The following is a 23305-nucleotide window of genomic DNA, read 5'->3' on the forward strand; positions in this document are numbered from 1 at the left end:
TATAGCCTATTCGAATAGGAATACTTTAATTTTTTCACATCTTTTTAAATCAATAAATTGAAAGGTGTATCAAGAAAGTTTAATTATAAACAGGATTACGCACTCGCTCTTTACTATATTTTTGATTAAGACATATTAATATAAGTCTACAGTTTGGTTGATGAAGTTTAATTTGAAAAATATCAGATATTTTGATTATAAAACAAATTTTTTTTTCGATAAATTTATTATTGTTTTTTATCTAAAGTACAACACATTCAATAAATAAAAACCGACGATTAAAATTAAAGTAATAAATTAATTTTAATTATATATTGCAGATAATTTAATAAATTTATCAAATTTCTTTTTAGAATTTGTTCTTGAAATCTTATAAATGTATAATTTATTAAGTAGAAAAACCCTAAAACAGATCTTAGAGTGTTTCGAGTCAATAAAAACTTAACAAAAGTTTTTTTAAAAAATGAAAAACTTTCAATAAACATTTAAATAAACTTTTAAAAATATTCAATCACAACAAATTTGTATATCGAAAGAAAATATTTTGTACATAATTAAATAACAAATGTTTCCTGTTTATAAAGTTGAAAAATTGCAATAAGCAACTAAGCTCATCGATCATCTTCAAGAGACAGTTGATTTTTTTATAGAGAACTGATTAATTCCATCATTTGATGCGAAAGAGTAAATTAAAATTCTCTTTTAATTTATCTGTCAGCCTTTTACTGATACAAAGAACCAACAAAAATGTTTTATAAACTTTGAATTGCTTTTTAATATGTGATAATCTATAAGCGCTATCTCATACATCAGTCACACATCAAATTTAGACGTATTGCTTGATATTTTTCGGCGTAGATTGCTTTAAATAGAAAGAAATTACTTTTTATGTCAAAAATTATTTATAAATTGCATTTTTGTGAGATAAAACATAAATTTATAAATTAGATTAAAATATAAAATTTCCTAACAAAATAATTTACTTTTATCTTTTTTTTCTATATGAATATAAATGAATACCATAGAATTATTTATTATTAAAAAATATTTGTATTAATATGAAATAAAACCGTAAAGTAAAAATTAAAAATATATTTAAAAATTGGTTTCGACAAAACTCTAAAAGAAAATTTAATTTTTTGTTTTTTTTCTGTTGTATTATCAATTTTTATGGCAATTAACACAAATTAATTAAAACAAGATTAAGTTAATAAGATATATTCGTAATAACCTATCAGTCTAAACAAAATATAGTGTAGGCCTAAACTTAAAATACAGAAGAATTTATAAGTCTATAGGATTTATAAATTCTTATAGAGTTATAGGAGGATTTATAATCTATACTTTCTTTAGGCCTCATTCAAATATATTTCAATTTGATATTTAGTGTAATTTATTTTACACAGTAGGCTATATTTAACGTGTATAGTGTATATCCTCCATAACAAGTTTTTATAAGGCTAGATATACAATCTACGTTTTAGACCTTACATAAAAATATATGTAAAAAGTATTTTTATAATTCACGATTTTGGTGGGTAAACAACATTTTTTAAGTCTAAAATTAATAAATTTGAACATAAGCACAGACAGGTGAAAATTTAGACGTAAATAATTTTCCGAACGAAAGTTTTTTAATTTATAATGAGCGGTTTTATGGTATGTATAACACATATCACGATTTATTAAATAAATATATTAGTAAAAAAGTTTGTATGGGTTAAAAATAATTAAGCAATTACTATCCAGTTTAAAAGCAGTGGTAAAAAACCAAGATGTTTTTACAAAAATTTAAATTAACTCTATTCATCAAAATAATTCTATTAATTCATTCAAAACATGATTATTCTTTTTTAAACGAGTAAGTAAAAAATTCAATTTTCTTCCGCAGAGTCAAAGTCTAAGTTCGAAAGGAAAGTTAAAAAAATTGCAGAAACGTGGGACAGAATAAAAGGTCTGCCAACATTGTTTAGGGAAATTGATAGTCTTAGTCCTATATAGAATGACGGGTATTTTGTCAACTGATTAGGCTTTAGATCGAGCTAGAGAGAGAGAGATGGTCATAAAATATTAGATCTTTATTCCATTAACTCGACGTCAAGCGGTTTAATAGAGTCTTCTTAGAGGACGGTACGGTTCGCCGTCATCCAATCATTCACTGCCTTGATAAATGGTAGTATGGAGGGCCCTGCGCTGCAATGGGAACAAAGCAACTGCTCCATCGTATTCAACTGATTTATGTTTAACCTAATTCCTTTTCTATTGTTGATTGTTTTCTCGAGGTTGAGAGAAGAAAACCGTCGCTGTTTAAACTGCCGCAGTGGCGATCTGCTAATTAAAACTATGTCCGCACACTTGGGGGTGCCAAGTCGACAGCTACTCCTCGGACAGGTGAAAATATTCCCTCGCCTTTCCTCTTTCCAACATCTTTTCTTGCATTTATTTCTATTTTAAACAGCTTCCAACAACTATTTGCAAATAGAATTTTCAAAACGAAACGGAACAATTGTTTCTGCTCAATTTTTCTCTGCCGTATTCTGTCCCATAGACTTACTTTTAATTGCTTTAAACCGGAGACTTAGACATTAGAAACTGTGTTTTCATATAATTTCGAAAATAATAAACTTTTGAACAATATTTCTTTATTTTTTCTATTAGGAATTGTTAGGTTTACTTTATTAGAAAAAAAATGAATATAGGCCTATGTGTATAAATAAAATAACCGTTAATTCATTAAACACCCGAAATTTTCTAAATCCTAAAGCAATATAAAAATTTACTCATTTTTTATTGTTTTAGTTAATAAAATTTAAAATAAAAGTCCCGAGAATATTAAATATCGTTATCATATTCCAAATTTTTCGTAGGTAAAATCAGTATTTTTTCAACAAAATAAAAAAATAAATAAATAAATACTGTACAGTACATTAACATTAAAAATTAACAAGTAAAACTTTGAAATTCTAAAATTTTCGATGAATTTTTAACCCGTTCCTAACTTTAAATAATAGTTAATTTACAGTTTAATCTTAATTTCCAAAAAGTAAATAAGGCCTTTAAGTCTGAAGCTTGTGAACATTAACTTTTAATTAGAGATTTTTTTTAATAAAATATAAAATACGAAAGTCAGTAGTTATTAAAAGAAATTAATGAAAAATCTGAAAAAACATAAATGATACAAATCAATGTGCTATGCTATATTCGATAATTATTGCATTTGTTTTTTTTCTGTTCTTATTAATAATTTCTGCAAAACTATTTACATTCAAAGTTATTTAACAGGTAAAAACTTTCACTCTATTAATTAAGGAGAATTCAAAACTACAAAAATCGTTTATAGAGTAATTATAACGGAAATAAATTTTTGAAACACGCTTAATTGAATCAAATTAAAATCAATGCCTTTAATAATTTTCTACAGAATGACTTCCGTGGCTAATTTCAGTGTTTGTGACTTCCAAAGCGCCATTCAATCAAAAGTGTTTTCAAGAAACAAAAATCTTATAATTCATTAATTGTTGAAGTAAACGCAGAATTTCCTGTAGTAAAAATCTTTAATGTTGCATCATTAAATCCCTAACGAAAATGTGAAGACATTTACCAGAATACTTAATTACTAAAGAAAATTAAAATATCTATCATTTTCGTATCGTTCGTTAAATTACATACATAAACGAGTTGAATACTTAAAAATAATTACCACTTAAGAAAATGGCTGTCAGGAAGGAAAAGAATTTTCTTCGGCTTAATATCGATAACCGCAAAAGGAAGCAGTAAAAGTTTGATAAACAGGATGTGATGTTTCTGAGTACTTAGTCTGAGTGAATTTTTTATCTACTTATATTTAATATCATGCGTCTTTTGTGGGTTTTACTTCTACTTCATCTCTGTCTGCATTCAAGTAAGTTCCAGTTAATATAATATTCATAAAATCTATGCGATTAATACACGAAGAACATCATGAGTTTACCAAACTTTATCAGTTTTAATGGCGTAGATTTTATATTAATACTGTACTTAGAATAAAACTGTCACAGACACTTAATACTCATTCCTTTACTTTTACAGTTTAATTTCTAAAAGGTAATTGTTATTAAAACTGTATTTCTTAATAGTAACAGCTTGCGGGGACGAGTGGATATGGATAAATTCACTTAAAAAATGCTACTTTATTAGTGTAATGTCCACCGACTGGGACGATGCAAAAAGTAATTGTCAGAGAAAGAATTCAAGGCTTGTTAGTTTAGACGAAAATATTACAAAATTTATGAAGATTTTAATAGGAAATAGTAAGATATATAAAGAAATTTACAAAATTCACATTTCTGTTAAGTATAACTATAATATTTTTAATGTTTAATCAGATAAAAGTTCGAATTATTGGATAGGAAATGTCAATAATACAGTTCCTGTAAAGCTGTCAAACGGGAAAACATGTTACGCAATTAATAGTAGAGTAAGTAATTAAATAATTAATAAAATTAATTTATGCAGAAATGAAAAATAATTTTATTTTGATAATAGGGAGTGGAAATCCGTGCATGCGACGAAGAAAACGGATATATTTGTCAGCGGGACGGATCTAAAATGATATATAAGTTCTACGATGCGTGTATCCAAGTAAGAATCGTTTATTAAGATTAAGAAAATATAAAATAAAAATTCTTTTAAACAACGAAATGTCATGTTCATTAGAAGGAGAACCTTACCTGTTATTGGATCACACGCACAATGAAGCAGTTCATAGAAGCCAATAACCATTGCTCCGACGAAGATGGACATCTGGTTCACGTCTATGACAGGTTATATACCTTTTAATAAAATTTAATTGTTCAAAATTTCCTGACTTTATCCATTAAAATAATTGCACTTAGAATAACTAATTAAAAAACAAATTTCAATTTAAAACGTTCTTTAGCTAATTACGTATTAACGTTAAGTAGTTATTTAAGCTCTATTAACCTTTTAATTTTAGAAAAGAAGAATACTTTATTTATTCTTTGATTTCTCTTAATTATGAAAATAACGGAGGAAAGTATTGGCTTGATTGGAATAAAGAAGGAAAATGGATAAATAATACTTTTAAGTTAAGTAAGGACTCTTTCACATTATCGGGTATGTTTTGTAATTAAATCAATTTTAATAATAGCTTGCATTCTATCGATTTAAATTAATTAATTTTTTCTTTTGCTTTTTAACAGAAGAAACTTGTTCCGCTATATTATTTAATAAGTCAAATTTTCTGAAAATTTCGGTTAAATCTAACAGTTTTGCCTACGCCATTTGTCAAAAAACTATTAAAACTTATTTAATTCAATCATCGGATTGTATTTCGTGTCCGGTTTCATGGTTTTCTTATGGATCTACGGACAAATGCTATTGGGTATAATTAATTATTTTTCATAATTTCTGTTCAAATACTCAAAAATATAATCATTTCTCTATTATGATTTTTAAATTTTCTGTTAGAAGTATTCATCCGGTTATTAAAATATAAAATATACTATATATTATATTTTAATAATTTAATTTTTAATATTCTTAAAATAGATATCCAATAATCAGACTCGAAATTGGCTCGAAGCTCGAAGCTATTGTCAAAATTTTGGAGGAGATTTAATTACTTATACAAGTAAAGAAGAAGAAAATTTTATATTAAGGTAAATTGTTTTATTACTTAAATTTCTAAAAATTATATTTTTTTGATTAAGTTTTCATTGAATATTTTAAATACAGTATTATGTCTGAAACGTTGCAAGATTATTGGATAGGTCTCAACTATTCATTTTCACGTAAGTAAATGAATAGATATATGCTATAAAATAAAAAATAAAAATTACTTTAATAAATTCGATTATTAAGCTTTATTTTATGTAAATTTTATCAAAAACTTTCATATTAAAGTTTAGAATATATCAAAATTGGAAAAGTTTATTATTGAATTAACATAATTTCCTTCCTTTGAAAAATATCAATAACTCATAAACAAAAAAAATCTTTAAAATAAGTTTGATTCATGATAAGTGTTAATTCTTTTGCACATTCTAAATAAAATTGCAAATTATGAATTTCTAATGTAGTTAATTATATTTTGAAATAGACTTATGCATTAAAATATGGACATTTTTACGTAATTTTGCTTACTTTGAAGTGTTTGTTTACACGAATTTTAATTGTCATTAGTTAACAGGTTATAAATGGACTGAAAAATTGGGCGATGCTACGATTTGGATGAGAAGAAACTTCAAAGAATTAAATGGAACGGAAGGATCAAATAAAAGTTTATGCGTTTTTTATAGTCAGAAAGCTAAAGAATGGTTGCATGAAGACTGCGAATTGTCAAAGGGATTTATATGTAAAGGTGGAAAAAGTAAGCCATTATTCATTAGTTTTTCATTATAAGAGGCACGCAAATGTATTAAATATGTATATTCGACCAACCATTACATTTCTTTATCAGAAATATGCGACAAGGAGTGGAAACTGTTCAACGGAAATTGTTACAAAATAGAGTCATCGCTAGCTTTTACTTGGCATCGCGCACTGATGTATTGCAAAGACAACAATGGAAGTCTTTCGTCCATCCATTCCACTGAAGAATTGCAATTTCTTTCCAGAATGGTAACTTAAATATATATTCTCCTTCATCACTTTCGTATCTTAAATATTTCAAATTTAACAGAGTCAAAATTTTAAAAAAATATATTACAGTCTTCTTCGATTTATAAAGTGAATTTGACAATAAAAGCAATTTTTATATTTTCGGTATTTAAGTTACAAATTATTATTACAGATAAGAGAAACTAATTCCAATGAATTATTTTGGATTGGACTTTATCAAAATGGAAGATACTTACAATGGTCGGATTCTTCACCCATACAATTTCTTTTAGATGGTCTTCCAGAAGGTGAAGATGAGAGATGTGCCAGTTTAAATTTTACTGGTAGGCAGTTTCCATAGTTATATATAGACCTATATATATCTTAATAAAGTTCCAGAGGCTGAGCTTTTTAAACATTTTATAAAGGCAAATGGTTCAGTCATGACTGCAATATAAAAAAACGATTTATTTGTAAAAAATCTGTCAATTTTGATGCCATGTTGTCTACTACGACGGAGACGTTATTACAAGAGGAAGAATGTCCAGAAGTTTGGTTACATTTTGGTAAATTATTTTTAAATCTATACAAATTATTATTAATAAAATTTAATGCTTTCGTTCTTTTATAAGATTTTTTCTTTATTTAAATATTTTAACTTAAATAGCTCGGTGCCATACTATTTAAACACAGGTGTTATACTTGTTACTTTGAAACAAAATATCGGGGACATGCATCAATGGAGCATTAAATTATTAATAAAATTCATGCAGATTATTTTTCTATTATAGTTATTTCTAACGTTTTCAATTTGTTAACTAATTGATAAAGGAAATAAATGCTACCTGTACGTAAAAGGCAAGAACAAAAGTCTTAGTTGGATGGAAGCTAATCGACAATGTTCTTCGTTAGAAAGTCATTTAACAACTATACAAAATTCAAACGAACAAGGTTGTAATTTATTGTATATATTTATCATATTTTTAAAAGTTATATTTTTTATTTAATAAATATATTTTTCACTACTAGAATTCTTAACATTTCTGTTAGTCTACTTTGAAAAGAATGCTTGGATAGGATTCAATTCTCTAAAGAATGATCAAACATTCACATGGACAGATAACTCGAGTATCGACTATACAAACTGGAATAAAGACAAACTTAGTGATCTAGAAACCGTAATTAATAAAAAAAAATCATGATATATATTATATAGGCTCAGTATATAATTGTTACTTTAAAATTTTATAAGCTTTTTATTTTATTACAATATATTTTAAAGAAACGCTGCGTAGAAATCCTCGCTCCGAATTCAAAAGATGAATTTATTGCTGGAAAATGGAACCCCGCTTCTTGCAATTCGCATCGAAGTTACTTTTGCGAGAAAAAAATAAGTAAATTTAAATTAATTTAAATAATTTTAGAAAAATGAATAATCTCTGTTTATAAATTTATATTTATTCTTTAAGGCCTACTGTATTAGTTATTATTTTTTAAATTTTAAGACAGTTTTATTCGTATATTAATCGTTAAATAATATACGAAAAGAGAAAAAAAATAAGTAAATTTAAATTAATAAAGTTTTAATTATAAAATATAAGGTAGAAAGACTATTTTTTACAATTCCCAATATTGTTATTTAAATATAACTGATTTTATTAGGTTCGATTCAGATGACATCATTAACGACGTTGCAAAGTTTAGAAACATGTAACAAGCCTCGCGATTGGATTAAATTTAAAAATAGATGCTACAAGATGATAAATTCGAGTAATTCGTGGCTCAAAGCGGATTTTCAGTGCAGAAAATATAATGCTCACTTAGTCACGATTTCAAATAGTTCTTTTAACGTTTTCATTCAGTTTACAAAAAAAATCTTTAAAATAAGTTTGATTCATGATAAGTGTTAATTCTTTTGCACATTCTAAATAAAATTGCAAATTATGAATTTCTAATGTAGTTAATTATATTTTGAAATAGACTTATGCATTAAAATATGGACATTTTTACGTAATTTTGCTTACTTTGAAGTGTTTGTTTACACGAATTTTAATTGTCATTAGTTAACAGGTTATAAATGGACTGAAAAATTGGGCGATGCTACGATTTGGATGAGAAGAAACTTCAAAGAATTAAATGGAACGGAAGGATCAAATAAAAGTTTATGCGTTTTTTATAGTCAGAAAGCTAAAGAATGGTTGCATGAAGACTGCGAATTGTCAAAGGGATTTATATGTAAAGGTGGAAAAAGTAAGCCATTATTCATTAGTTTTTCATTATAAGAGGCACGCAAATGTATTAAATATGTATATTCGACCAACCATTACATTTCTTTATCAGAAATATGCGACAAGGAGTGGAAACTGTTCAACGGAAATTGTTACAAAATAGAGTCATCGCTAGCTTTTACTTGGCATCGCGCACTGATGTATTGCAAAGACAACAATGGAAGTCTTTCGTCCATCCATTCCACTGAAGAATTGCAATTTCTTTCCAGAATGGTAACTTAAATATATATTCTCCTTCATCACTTTCGTATCTTAAATATTTCAAATTTAACAGAGTCAAAATTTAAAAAAAATATATTACAGTCTTCTTCGATTTATAAAGTGAATTTGACAATAAAAGCAATTTTTATATTTTCGGTATTTAAGTTACAAATTATTATTACAGATAAGAGAAACTAATTCCAATGAATTATTTTGGATTGGACTTTATCAAAATGGAAGATACTTACAATGGTCGGATTCTTCACCCATACAATTTCTTTTAGATGGTCTTCCAGAAGGTGAAGATGAGAGATGTGCCAGTTTAAATTTTACTGGTAGGCAGTTTCCATAGTTATATATAGACCTATATATATCTTAATAAAGTTCCAGAGGCTGAGCTTTTTAAACATTTTATAAAGGCAAATGGTTCAGTCATGACTGCAATATAAAAAAACGATTTATTTGTAAAAAATCTGTCAATTTTGATGCCATGTTGTCTACTACGACGGAGACGTTATTACAAGAGGAAGAATGTCCAGAAGTTTGGTTACATTTTGGTAAATTATTTTTAAATCTATACAAATTATTATTAATAAAATTTAATGCTTTCGTTCTTTTCTAAGATTTTTTGTTTATTTAAATATTTTAACTTAAATAGCTCGGTGCCATACTATTTACACACAGGTGTTATACTTGTTACTTTGAAACAAAATATCGGGGACATGCATCAATGGAGCATTAAATTATTAATAAAATTCATGCAGATTATTTTTCTATTATAGTTATTTCTAACGTTTTCAATTTGTTAACTAATTGAAAAAGGAAATAAATGCTACCTGTACGTAAAAGGCAAGAACAAAAGTCTTAGTTGGATGGAAGCTAATCGACAATGTTCTTCGTTAGAAAGTCATTTAACAACTATACAAAATTCAAACGAACAAGGTTGTAATTTATTGTATATATTTATCATATTTTTAAAAGTTATATTTTTTATTTAATAAATATATTTTTCACTACTAGAATTCTTAACATTTCTGTTAGTCTACTTTGAAAAGAATGCTTGGATAGGATTCAATTCTCTAAAGNATAATTAATTTAAATGCAATTAATTAGTCCTACTTATTTTCCATGCTCGTCGCGGGGTTCAGCCAGACCCATAATGGGGCCTAGCTAAGTTATTAAAATAATTATATAATTCTTACGTAACTGTAATTATCTATCTTAAATTTTTATACATATATAAAATCACAAGTTAATTACGTAAAATATTTACCAATAAGCATATTCATTTGACTATTATTGACTACATCACTATTATAAACTTTTTATTATTTTATTTTTACATTTAAAATATGCAATTTTATAGATTTAAAAAAGGTGATTTTTCTCTAAAATAATATGAATATTAATCGATTATTTTATATTTATTAAGGTAACTAATTTAAAAACAAACTATAAAATTAAGGTTTTAATAATATTAAAAAGAAGAGCGATCATCCGATAGTTGCTCGGTATTAAAACAATTTTTGAAATATTTAGGCCTATATCATATTTTTTTGTTTTATAAAATTAGAAGAATTGAATGTCTAATATAAGTTAAAAACTCAGTTAATTTAATTCCAAATTAATGATTACACTCTTTTCACTTCTAACAATTTATAATTTAGAATTGTGTTTGTTTATCAGTTAAAATAAGTTTAAAAATTCAATAAATTTGATAAATTCTAAATTATTTTTCTTATTCTAAACACGAGTTTTTACTTATTTTTAAAGTAAGTAAAAACTCGTGTTTAGAGTATTAAAGTATTTTTTAAATTAAAATTTATTTTATTTCAGTTCATAGAATATCATGAATAGTGAATATCAATTCAAAATTCTCTTCAATTTCTAGTCTTAAATTTTATCCCCGTTTTTCCTCGAAGGATAAGTTAGAATATTTTTTTAGTGGGATTATATCTTTAAATATTGTATACTTTTAAAAGATGCAAGGCACACTTATTGTTATTATTATTATCTCAAAAATCTGATCTAGTAAAGTTTTAAAAAAGGAACCACCCCATAAATTTAATATTGACGATGTAATATTTAATTATTTTCCTTTAAATGAATTTTTGATTCGGCATTTTAAAATTTGGTAAAATTTCAATGAAATTCTCTATATTTGAAAATGCTAGAAACTTTCAGAGAATTAAATGTAATTATCATCTTGAAGGAAAATTTATTATCTTCGTGTAATTATTAATTAATTTTTATTTTAATTAAATTTAAATTAGGTTATGCTATAAAAATAGAAAGACATAATAGAAAATAAGAAGAAATTTTCCTCGACAAAATTTAAATTATATAAGCTGTTTCGCTTATGAATATAAGATGTTTGCATCTTAAGTTTACGTTAATAATTACGTTATTTAAAAATAACTTGTAAAATACAACGTTTCTCAGCTCAAATACTTTTTTGAGAATTATTATTAAACAATATCCATTATTAATAATTTTATATTTAGAAGAAAATTTGGAATTTATAAATACAAAACCACGAAATTTATAAAATATACTTATTAAAATAGAGAACCTATCCTTCAGACAGTTATTATCTTGTAGATTAAGTTCTATCAAATTAAATTTGATTTTAAAACATCAATATTATTTATTATGCATATTATATATGAATAAACTTACCGTATATTTGAAATTAATTAATTGATTATAACGTTATAATAATTTTTAAAAACCCGATTAGTTCAATCGTTCAATTTTGATTCGATCAGATGTTCGTGCTGTTTTTTAATATAGCCTGTAGATATATCAAAATATAAGATTATGTTCTTTGATTGTTTGGTTTGTAAGTGGAATAAATAACTTCAATATACTTGTCTATCACGAAGATTATGTTGTGTCACGTAACTTATGATACAAAACAATATGATAATGATTTACAAGTTATATTTTTATGTAAAACTAGAAAACTTGTAAAGATAAGGAAATGACTGTATCAACTTTCTGTGACGAGAGACTTTTTTTTTCTGTTTTAAATGAGGAATGCCTGAGTTGAAATGTACTGTTCTGTACTGTACTTTGATTCGGTTATTAGTTTGATAGATATAAAATTCGAAGGTTTTTTCCAAGTAAGTTTCTCACAAATTCTGAATTTATAAAACATCAAAACAATTAGCTTTCAGTTAATATATCGAAGGCGAAGATTTAGTAAAATAACTGAAACATTTTTTAGTTATAACTTTTGTAGCTTAACATATATTAACAAAATTCAAATAAATATAACTNAATATTATTTATTATGCATATTATATATGAATAAACTTACCGTATATTTGAAATTAATTAATTGATTATAACGTTATAATAATTTTTAAAAACCCGATTAGTTCAATCGTTCAAATTTGATTCGATCAGATGTTCGTGCTGTTTTTTAATATAGCCTGTAGATATATCAAAATATAAGATTATGTTCTTTGATTGTTTGGTTTGTAAGTGGAATAAATAACTTCAATATACTTGTCTATCACGAAGATTATGTTGTGTCACGTAACTTATGATACAAAACAATATGATAATGATTTACAAGTTATATTTTTATGTAAAACTAGAAAACTTGTAAAGATAAGGAAATGACTGTATCAACTTTCTGTGACGAGAGACTTTTTTTTTCTGTTTTAAATGAGGAATGCCTGAGTTGAAATGTACTGTTCTGTACTGTACTTTGATTCGGTTATTAGTTTGATAGATATAAAATTCGAAGGTTTTTTCCAAGTAAGTTTCTCACAAATTCTGAATTTATAAAACATCAAAACAATTAGCTTTCAGTTAATATATCGAAGGCGAAGATTTAGTAAAATAACTGAAACATTTTTTAGTTATAACTTTTGTAGCTTAACATATATTAACAAAATTCAAATAAATATAACTTACATGGTGTATAATTTGATATCCTGTAGGAATTCAGAAATATATTGAAGAAGCCTAAACGAAATAACCAGCACACAATAATTTTTGCCATTCAATTCATACTTATTATCATTTTCTCATAAGTTTATGTTACGTTTAACTTATTCTATTATCATTATTATTTCTAATTAGTTTTTAATTATGAACGTTTTTTAAAAATTTCTACAAACAAAAAATTTTCTAATTATCCCAAATTTAAATAAATGAATTAGTTTAAAATTTTGTTTTAATGGGAAACAATTTTTTAAAGTCATCTGAGTTTATTAATTACGTTTGTTCTTTTGAGAACCTATAGATTGTAAATTAATTTTGAGTAAGAGTAATTAATGCATAATTTTATATATTTTAGGAAAGAAACATTTTAAAACAACCTAATTTTTTACATTTTATTAATAATTTCAAAAATCAAGCTTATTTTTCATTAATCTGTTGTTTTGTTAACTCAAATACGGTATAACCTATGAGGAATGGTCTACGAGGTTTATCCAGAATACCTTAAACTCTTCCTTAACACCGGATGAATGTTGGTATTACTGGATTTTAATAAAACATATTATCTAAAGGAAGTCAGTGACTTTCTAGACACATTTTAATTAAAAATAATAAAATTTAGGAAGAATGTTTCATTAACAGAAGTAATTGGCAATATTTGATAAATTTTGGTAAAAAAAATAATTGATAAATTTTTGATTCTTTTGCGCAAAACAAAACAAAATTTTGGCTTTTCGACTTTTCAAAATATCAAATCAAATTTTGAATATTTTGCGCAAATTTTTCAAATATAATTAACTGTAATTTATTCAAATTAAAACAAGTAATATGTTACAAGTAAGGCTAAATAGGAAATTTAGACACTAGATGTCATAGCTTTATAACTAGCTAAATTACAGATAGTTATAAAAAAAATAATTATCCAGGCACTAAAAATTTGACTTTTATAAATATTTATAACTATTTATGTGATTCTTAGGCTTAAAGTACTAGGTATGGTTATAAAATTAGTCTTATTTAATCTCGTGGACTAAAGCGGCGAGAAACGTCAAAATTATGTAAGTAAAAAGCATATGTTATTTAGATTATTTATATCAGAAACGAAACTTTCTCAAATGGCTCTATAAAAGCGTTTATTTGAATTCGGACATACAATTTTTTGAATTGCAGAAATTTCTTAATATCAGATCTTTACGTATTATTTATTCAATGAACGAAAAACATAAGAGCCTGCCAATATTAATAGGCTTTTTTATTTCGATATGAATTCTGAGTTAAAAATATTAACTAAGCATAAGTCTAATATTTTAGAAACTTTTGTTTATTTATTTATAAATTTAATTTTAAAATATTTTGAAAATATCAAAACAAACTAACCATTATAAAAACATAAATCCCGAGATCTTTCAACTATTTTATACTTTTAATTATAATTATAATTTTTTTGTAATGTATTCAAAGATTCGTTTTGTTTAAGAGTGTAAAACGTTTATATCTATAATTATTTTATTAATAAAAGTTTTTATTTTACTAGCTCAATCTATAGTAAAACTTAAATAATTTTTCTTAAAATGAAATTTTCCTGTTATATTGTTATATAGATTTATCAATACAACGTTAAGTCAATTAGAACTTATTACTGATAACGAGAAAATATATGACAGATAATAAAAACGAAGCTTATCATTTGCGCTATTGTTTTAGGCCTAGTAAAAAGAGTGCACCAAGAATTTTCTGTTGGAATGTCAAAAATTTTGACTGTTTAAACATTATATTAAATGTCTGTCGGTTACATCTGTTTAGATTTGACGATTTTTCTCTTAAAACTCGACCGTTTTAATGTCAATAGTCCCGGGTGTCTTTTTTTAAAATAATATTTTTTAAAAATTTGAAATATAAAAAGGCTATTATACACGAATAGAAATAGTTCGTTTTATTTAATTGCATTGTATTAATTTATTACTTAATTAACATTTTCAAAATAGTAAATAGTTTTTCTTAAATTTAGAAACGATTTCGATATAAATGGATATCGGGATGGCCGGTTTTATTTACTAATTGGGGTAAAGATCAACCCGGAAAAGAAGGATTATGCTCGATAATGCTCCCATCTGGTCAATGGATGACTAAATCTTGTCTGGAAAATTTCCCTTTTGTATGCGAAACAACGCCAGGTAAATCTAATCAATCATAGTTTATTTTTCACTCGAATTAATTATAAAATACTGAAATTTATTAGTAAAATTATGCATTAAAATATTGCAGATTTATTACCGAGTGATCCTTCCGATAGACTCGGATTATGCTCTTCCAAATCTGATGGATGGATGGATCTTGGGAAAAAATGTTATTATTTCGAAGGAAAAGCTTTAGTATCTTTATCGGAAGCTAAGCTAGAATGTTTGCGCAAAGGTAGAAAATAAATACAATTAAAAACAATTTTTTAATAGATTGAAGCGTTTAACAATAATTTTTAATTTGTAGATAGCGAGTTGATAAGTTTACATTCTGTAGAAGATATTAATATCGTATCAAAATACATTAAATATACTTCTACTTCGTATTGGATAGGATTAGTTCGTAAACAAGATGGTAATTTATTATTACTTCTTCTTCTTTAAATATATAATAAATCGCATTATTAAAATGTAATCATTTCCGAAGGAAGCTTTTCCTGGACAGATTACAGTCCTGTAAATTTTGTCTATTGGGATGATAATCAACCTGCTGATAATTATAGAGATAATTGTGTGGAAATGCATAGAAAACGCAAAACGTGGAGTATGGTAGATTGCAAATTGAAAAGAGGATATATATGCACAAAGAAAAAAAATGGTAAGATTTTCTATTTCAGTTTTATTTTATCGACGAAATTGATAATGTGTATTTATTTCAGAAACAATCAGAGAAACGAAACAAATGAGATTGTACACGAAAAACAAGAAAATCAACAGTAAGAATTTGAATTATTAAATAATAAACACTTAAAAATAAGACAAATAACCTTAATTTTTTTACAGACAAAAGTTTTCACCCCGGTATTATAGTGGTGATTACTGTGGTTTGTATATCTGTGATGATCTGCATGATTTATCTGATCATTATTTGTATTAAAAAAACCCGAAAAAAAGAGACTCCGATAATAACAGATAGTAATGAAGAAACTATGACCTATTCCAATGTTGCATTCGTAGATGAATATTCCGAAGATTCTTCCGACGTCAATAGGAATCAATTTGGAATAATATAAGCCTACGTTTATTGTGATAGTCGCTATAAATTCTATTGTAATTTTTATAAGTAAATAATGAAAATAAATATATTTAATAATATAAACTGATTTAATCTTTGTGTTTGATAATTACAAATACAGTATTAATATTTAAAATTAATGTTCAGAACAAAAGTTTTAGTAATTTATTCGCCATAATCCTATTTAAGCTTAAAGAGAAATGTAATAATTCTCAAATAAGATAAGATAACGACTATTTTATCTAGTTTTATGGTCGTATACATCCTTATTTTTAATAAAATTAGTTGATTTTCAACGCCGTGACTAGAAGAACAATACTGTGTTGAGATGAAAATACTGCTTTATGTTACGTTCTTATTGATTTTAATTCGCAGTTGTCGAGTTTGTTTTGGTCGTTCAGAAAGTAAGTAGAGTCGGAGCTAGCCGTGTCAAAACATACTAAAATAGTAATCTTATTATAGAAATTATTCATATTTTTAGCAAATGAGAGCTCGTGTTCTTGGCAAAAGAAAGTTGGATTAGTTACAACGCAGCTGCCGAGTGAAAACGGTGAGGAAAAAAGTGATTAATCTATTATATTTATATTATTAAATTATGTTCCTTATAGTACGTTATAGATATGCGGTAAATAATGGAAGATATTCAGTCAGTTACGTATTGGAAAAATTCGCATCATCAATACAGTTAGGTTTCAATTATTGGATAAAACACGGGAATGTAAGTGTAGTTATTGAAAGTGACGAGTATCTGTTACACAACGTTGAGCAGGAAAAATGGTCTTCGTATGAAGAACAATTCAGCAATTTAACAGCATCTAGTCAGGTAGATATTTCTATTTAATTGTAATGACTGACTTTTAATATTTAATAGTTCTATATTCTAAAAAAAGAGTAAGTAAAGTAATTAAAAATATCTTTTAATAAGCCAGAATAAATGAGATTTATATTAATTATCGCAGTATTATTTTGGAAGTTTTTCTTAACAAACCTGACTCGATTTCTTTCAGTCTAGTCACAAGCATCTCTCCACATGCCTTGATTTATGTCATTCATTTTTTTAATTTTCAAGCAAATTAACTTAATTTTTTACTTCTTTTAGTATATTAAAATAAGTTTATATTATTTAAATAATTCAATTAAAATTTTTAATTCGCATTCTTATTGCAGATTTTAATTATTGCACATTTAGATGATGAAGGTGTGTTCGCTTTGACGGAATTACAAAGTATGTAGGCATTTACTTTCTTATGAGTTTCGGTTTATTAAGACACGAAAACCAACAACTCTAACTCTTCTTCTTACATTCTTTTTTCCAGTAAAAATCAACAGCAACGAAAATATAACCGAATGTAAGTTGATTTAAGTTGATTTATTTAAATTAAAATTTTCTATGGAGCAATGCTTACATTATAGACTAAATTATGTATCATTAAATATATATAAAATAGCATTAATATCACCTCAAAATGTTTTAAAATATTTTTAGTTTTATGTGCGAGCTTCAACGGTTGTAGTCTGTGGAAATATGAAGGCTTCCGGAGGAATATTTATCATCCTTATTTCGTTCTCGGTAATATCTTTCTGGTTGTAAAGAATATTTATGATAGTATTGTTAGGAGAAAAGTGGAAAACATTCAATTATTTTCCTTATCATTTAAGCTCTTTTTATCGCTTAAAACAATATAAAATGTTGTTAAAATATTTAAATTTTTACCGATTAAATTTAGGAAATGATACGAGAGTTGAAGCATTTACAAACACAAGAGGAAGACACGAAGTTCTAAGTTTAAGAAATGAAAGAGAAAAAGAACAAGAATTAAATATTACTTATTATATTAATGGATGTAGCCATAAGAAAGCTGAATTAGTTTTGTTTTGTCAACTAGAAAATGGCAAAATTATTGAAATTTGGAAAGATGAAACTTTCGAACCAGAATGGAAAAATTTACTCATAAATACAGAGTCATATTTAAGGCCTTATCTCGATTATTCAGTAAATAACTAAATATATTATTATTATTATTCTTAATTGCAATTACTGCAATACTTTTATAATTTCGATATATTTCTTTTAGATAATTATTCAAGCTAATACTGACGAAGACACGTTAATTGCTTTATCATCACTTCATTGTAATTACACAGACATATTTTAATTTTTGTTTTTAAATTCTGCATATTCAAATTGTTTTTAAATTAATAAATTCTCAATTTATAGGTAACACAAAAGAATATTTACCATCTATGAGTTACGGTATGAAATTTATTTCTTAATTTAATTCGCTTAAAAAATATACATTAAAAATGATATGTTAGAAATTTTTGTCAAGTTATTAATAAAAAATTATTTCAGCATATAAAATTCAATCTGCTTTGAATTTTTCTAATGCCAATTGGATGCTGGAGACGGACTCAGGATGGCATCATCACGATTCAGATGGTAAACTGATATTTATCCATCTATAAAATATCGAACAGAATAATTTAAAAATGTATATAACCTTTTATACAGAAGGATGGTATCTATACTTATGTAGCGAGGACAAACAAGCTGTGTTTAGAAGTTGGTGGATGGTGCCTAAAAAAGAAAATTTTGTGAGTTCGGATTGTTTCCTTATTCATGATAATTATTACTAATTCAATGTCTGACAAACAACAATTTTTAGGTCCGTATGAAATATAGGAAAAGAGGAAGAGGCGAAACGAAAATAGCAATTTATTTGAAGAAGGAAAATAACCAAAAACGCATATTGAAAAGACTGATTGTAGTTAATTCTGAATGGGAAATTTTGACTATCCCCTTTTCAATTGAAAAAGATTTTTACGTAAGTTGAATGCGCCCTATTTTAATACTAAAGATGATTTGTATCTAGATGAAAAGAATATATTGCGTGTTTCGCTTTGCATATTAAACAAATTAATTAAGTACTTTCATATTTAATAGGATTACTATCTGAAAATTATGAAAGAATATTTAATGATAGAGTATAACAAATTTCTTATTCTAGATACAAATATTAAATAAATTTTATTTAATAATCTTTCGGATGGAATGCATGTAAACATAAATTTTATAAAGTAATTAAAGAGCAGATAAACATTAAAATTGCAGCTAGATTTTAATACTTTTGTTTATCTTGATCCAAGATCTCGATTAAAGGAACTGTGAATGGTGAAGATACTCAACTGCATCTTACTCAATTATCAGGTAATTTAATCGCTTCGATTTTTCTCTTTTAACCATTTTGTTGCAATTATTGAATAAGATTCTTGTAAACCAATAATTGCTGCACACGAGTTAAATAAATTGCTAATGATACTTTAATAATTTAACGGTCAAAAAACTTGCACATTACACAAAATCGTTAATTAACATATTATATAGATTAGAAGAAAACTATTCTAGTTTATAAAATGCGATTTTTACATTTGAATCTTTACTAATTCAATGAAATAATGAAATTTTATGCTAAATTTTGACACGTGATCAATGACAATGTATCGCAATATTTTTTTTTAAATATTCGATACAATTTTCATGCTTTTCATGGTCATTAACTAATATGCAACTAATCTCTCAAGTGTAAGGCTATAACATGATGATTTATAGCATGTTATAAAATATATTCGTCCGAGATAAGAGATAATCATAAAAGTTGAAAATATCTGTCCTATATTTAAAAAAAAACATGTATATATGTTAGTTCTAAATAAACTACCCCCTTAATAAAATACCTACATGATTTAAAGTGGTATATTGTGAAAGTTTACAATTTTATACGTCAGAGAAATAAAAATAAAATTTTCATATACCGAATCTAAATTAAAACGTATTTATCTTTTGAAATTTAAATTGTTAGTAAAAGTTTACGTTTCATTCGTTTAGTAAGTTTCATTATTTTAAATTAAATTACTTCATATAATTAAAAAGTTATAAATTAAAAATGACACAGTCTAATTTAACAGTTCTCTCTTGCTTCAATGCCATGATAAGAAGCCAAATTTTACAAGTAAATTGCGAATCCTTTTTTTACAAATTTCAATGACAATAATGGTAAATATCACTAGAAGGTCTAACATAAATGATATTTATATAATTTATTTCGGCGAATTAAACTGGAATATTTTTCCACGGGTCAACATTTTAATTCTATTTAAAAGAATTCAATGTTTTATTCAATTTTATCACGCTTCTTTATTTATTCTTATATTAAGCCTCGTTTTCTTTTCTCATTTTCTCTTTTATCCACTGATCTTTATTAATGTTTGTATAAGAAAAGTTAGAATCAATAGAAAATAAATATTTCTGTCATTAAATTATATAAACGCCATTGAAATACGTTTAAAAAATGAGAACCCGATTGAGTATTTCGATCCATCATCGACATATGCCTACTTTAAATCCGGAAAGTTTAAAATACACAATTTACAATTATAACAGGGAGAAAAAACAAATTTTAAAGGCGATATTTATTATAAAATGTATTTAACATTACGAATAGACTGTGAACGTTTCAGTCTAACTAACGAATTACTGTATAATTGTTAATGTGTATAAGTGAAAATTTTATATTTGCCTATTTTCTATTAAAATTTTTATTGCGGGTAAAGGAGTAAAGCTAAAGGCACGTTATAAGCTAAATATATTATTAAGTTGAAAAGCATTCATTTTTTTTTTGTTCTTTGATCCTATCGAGTCAAGCGCCCTGTGAGGCTCGATGGTACGCAAACTGCATAAGATGTAAAAATAAAACTAACTTAGATCTTAAAAAAACAAATTGATATAAATAATGAATAAAGTGATAAACAGTATATATTTATTTTTCACGTAATAGTAAATGATCCTTGCCATCTCGATCCCTGTCAAAACGGAAAATGCATCGTGAATAATGAAACGAACTTTGAATGCCAATGCGATTTTGGATATATCGGGATAACGTGTGAATTAATTGATTGGTGTTCTATAAACTATCAAAATATCAGCGGTTATGACTTTTGTCGAGAAAGAAATGCATCGTGTAGGAATGTGATAGATGCGGACACCTTTACCTGCGCTTGCCATGAAAAATTACAATATTTTAACTTAGATGAGGGTTGTACAGGTAGGCCTTGAGATTTATTAAATTATATATCTTATTTATGATCGACACAAACGTAATAATATATTTTTTCTCTATAGATTTAGATCTATGCGAATTAAACGAATGTGGATCGCATGCAATATGTAAAAATAATTCGTGTTTCTGTAAAGAACATTACGAATCAGAAATGATAGAAAATAGGTTATTTTGTAAGCGTAAGTAAGCCTAATTAAAATAATTTAATTGTTTATAAAGTAAATAACTTGTAAACATAATGAACAATTAGTTTTAAATTCATTTATAAGTTTTAATATGAAACTTTAAACTACACTTCCTTCTGAATGAGAGAATTTAACTGAGGGAAATTTGATAATTGATCAAGTTATGTTTATAAATATGAGAAAATTTAAGATATTAAATTAGTTTGCAAATATTAATAATATCTTAATTTAGCTTATTATAAATGATTTATAAAATTATATCATCATTTATAAACCTATGTAAATATTTGAACATTCAAGAATACAAGTGGATCGCAGTTCTACATTCTTAAATAAATTAAGAATATTTATATTCTTAAATATATTATTATTATATATTAATATTCTTTTATGTTATATGCTTAAATAAATTAATGTTATAGTCCTCAGTTTACTAAAATGGGTTATCAACTAAAATAGGTCAAGAAAATACGCTAAATTAAAGACACTTTCATTTAGATTATTATGAAATTAGTTATTTTACGATATTCTCATTTAAAAATTATTATTCTAGCTATTAATTATTGCCTTAGAAAGGTTTGCGGTGAAGCAAAATGCCTCCCTGGAGACGAAGATCGACCAGAAGAGTATAAATGTTATTGCGATTCTGGTTTTGTTTATAGAAATAAAAAGTGTGAAAGTAAGTCGAAACAGAAATCTTAACTTTAATTAAAATAGATAATTGTAATCGCTATACAATAAATTACTTAATTTTAGATAATATGTGTAATTTTCCATCATTCAATCAATGCGAACAACAATGTTTAGTAATCAATGATCATTACCAATGTTCCTGTGGTAATGGGTTTGATTTAGTAAACAATTCAACATGTGGTGAGTACTGATAATGATGCATGAATATATTAATAGTTATTATATATTATATAGACTATACGGAATAAATGTTGCTACTAGCTATTTCAGACAGATGGATACTGAACAACGATACTAAAATATATGAAAACGGTATCTGTGTTATGAATCTTTCTACAAATACTACCTCTTGTATATGTAAAAATGGTTATGTTTATGAAGACGGAAAATGCATCGGTAGGTCGATTTTCAGCACATTTATAAAGTTTTCCGGTAGTGAGAATGATTATTTGGAAACTTTGAAGGATTGTTATTTTCCTTAAATGATTGTTTTTGCTCGGTGCAGATTACTGTTCCTTCAATAACGGTAGTGTAGCAAAGAATCTTTGCCCATCAGGGAAATGCGTTAAGGATGCGAAAAATATATACAAATGTTTATGCGAAGGAGAATACAAACTTTCTGAAGATGGGGTAACTTGCGCTTGTAAGTTTTAACCTATTAATAAGTATTTTAAAATATAGAAATACGCAATATAATTTTATTAATTATAGTAAGAAATTGGTGTAAAGAAAACGAAGAAGGATATTTATACTGCAAAAAGAACAATGCGAAATGTGAAGTTAGAGACAAATTTTATAGATGTTTTTGTCCTCCTGGCACTGAAGAAAACGAAAATGGAATTTGTACAAGTAAACCTATTTTGATATTTATATATATAAAAGCTAAAATCTACAATTGACAGTTTACATTTTAATTATCTCATTTTTTTAAATATTGAATATATAACTATTCTAGTTTATAAAATGCGATTTTTACATTTGAATCTTTACTAATTCAATGAAATAATGAAATTTT

The 23305-nt window shown here is 25.6% G+C and overlaps 2 protein-coding genes across 3 annotated transcripts; both read left to right on the forward strand.

The window, feature by feature from the left end:
- The first annotated feature begins 3770 nt into the window (after positions 1-3770).
- Positions 3771-16383, forward strand: LOC111625715 (macrophage mannose receptor 1-like). The gene is made up of 27 exons (XM_023368934.1): positions 3771-3901; positions 4116-4289; positions 4365-4456; positions 4525-4620; positions 4696-4802; positions 4976-5115; positions 5202-5383; positions 5551-5660; positions 5737-5792; positions 6191-6370; positions 6461-6621; positions 6794-6944; positions 7029-7166; positions 7432-7551; positions 7630-7778; positions 7883-7994; positions 8263-8487; positions 8671-8850; positions 8941-9101; positions 9274-9424; positions 9509-9630; positions 15052-15217; positions 15309-15455; positions 15528-15635; positions 15708-15878; positions 15940-15996; positions 16064-16383. The coding sequence occupies exons 1-27, from the start codon at positions 3853-3855 to the stop codon at positions 16291-16293; spliced, it is 3735 nt and encodes a 1244-aa protein (XP_023224702.1). The 5' UTR covers positions 3771-3852; the 3' UTR covers positions 16294-16383.
- Positions 16384-16462: 79 nt separating this feature from the next.
- On the forward strand, positions 16463-23190 carry LOC111625701. 2 transcript variants are annotated; one of them, XM_023368914.1, is made up of 20 exons: positions 16463-16699; positions 16777-16845; positions 16904-17118; positions 17463-17520; positions 17612-17644; positions 17782-17865; positions 18023-18288; positions 18371-18428; positions 18514-18549; positions 18649-18735; positions 18808-18890; positions 18962-19120; positions 19443-19503; positions 21131-21397; positions 21475-21591; positions 22151-22276; positions 22354-22470; positions 22552-22686; positions 22796-22933; positions 23002-23190. In XM_023368914.1, the coding sequence occupies exons 1-20, from the start codon at positions 16624-16626 to the stop codon at positions 23187-23189; spliced, it is 2373 nt and encodes a 790-aa protein (XP_023224682.1). In that variant the 5' UTR covers positions 16463-16623; the 3' UTR covers position 23190. The 2 variants fall into 2 exon arrangements, with proteins under 2 accessions (XP_023224682.1, XP_023224683.1); XM_023368915.1 differs by having other exon boundaries at positions 18811-18890.
- The last annotated feature ends 115 nt before the right edge of the window (positions 23191-23305 follow it).

The sequence above is a fragment of the Centruroides sculpturatus genome, unplaced genomic scaffold (genome assembly GCF_000671375.1).
Source record: "Centruroides sculpturatus isolate CEXI.00-Female unplaced genomic scaffold, Cexi_2.0 scaffold78, whole genome shotgun sequence".
NCBI lineage: Eukaryota > Metazoa > Arthropoda > Arachnida > Scorpiones > Buthidae > Centruroides > Centruroides sculpturatus.

Coding starts and splice junctions, on each gene's coding strand:
- LOC111625715 (XM_023368934.1), top strand. CDS start 3,853: ATGCGTCTTTTGTGGGTTTTACTTCTACTTCATCTCTGTCTGCATTCA. Junction 5,384..5,550: donor CTACGGACAAATGCTATTGG/GTATAATTAATT, acceptor TTCTTAAAATAG/ATATCCAATAATCAGACTCG. Junction 15,218..15,308: donor TGTATGCGAAACAACGCCAG/GTAAATCTAATC, acceptor AAAATATTGCAG/ATTTATTACCGAGTGATCCT.
- LOC111625701 (XM_023368914.1), top strand. CDS start 16,624: ATGAAAATACTGCTTTATGTTACGTTCTTATTGATTTTAATTCGCAGT. Junction 16,846..16,903: donor GCAGCTGCCGAGTGAAAACG/GTGAGGAAAAAA, acceptor TGTTCCTTATAG/TACGTTATAGATATGCGGTA. Junction 18,429..18,513: donor TGCTTTATCATCACTTCATT/GTAATTACACAG, acceptor CTCAATTTATAG/GTAACACAAAAGAATATTTA.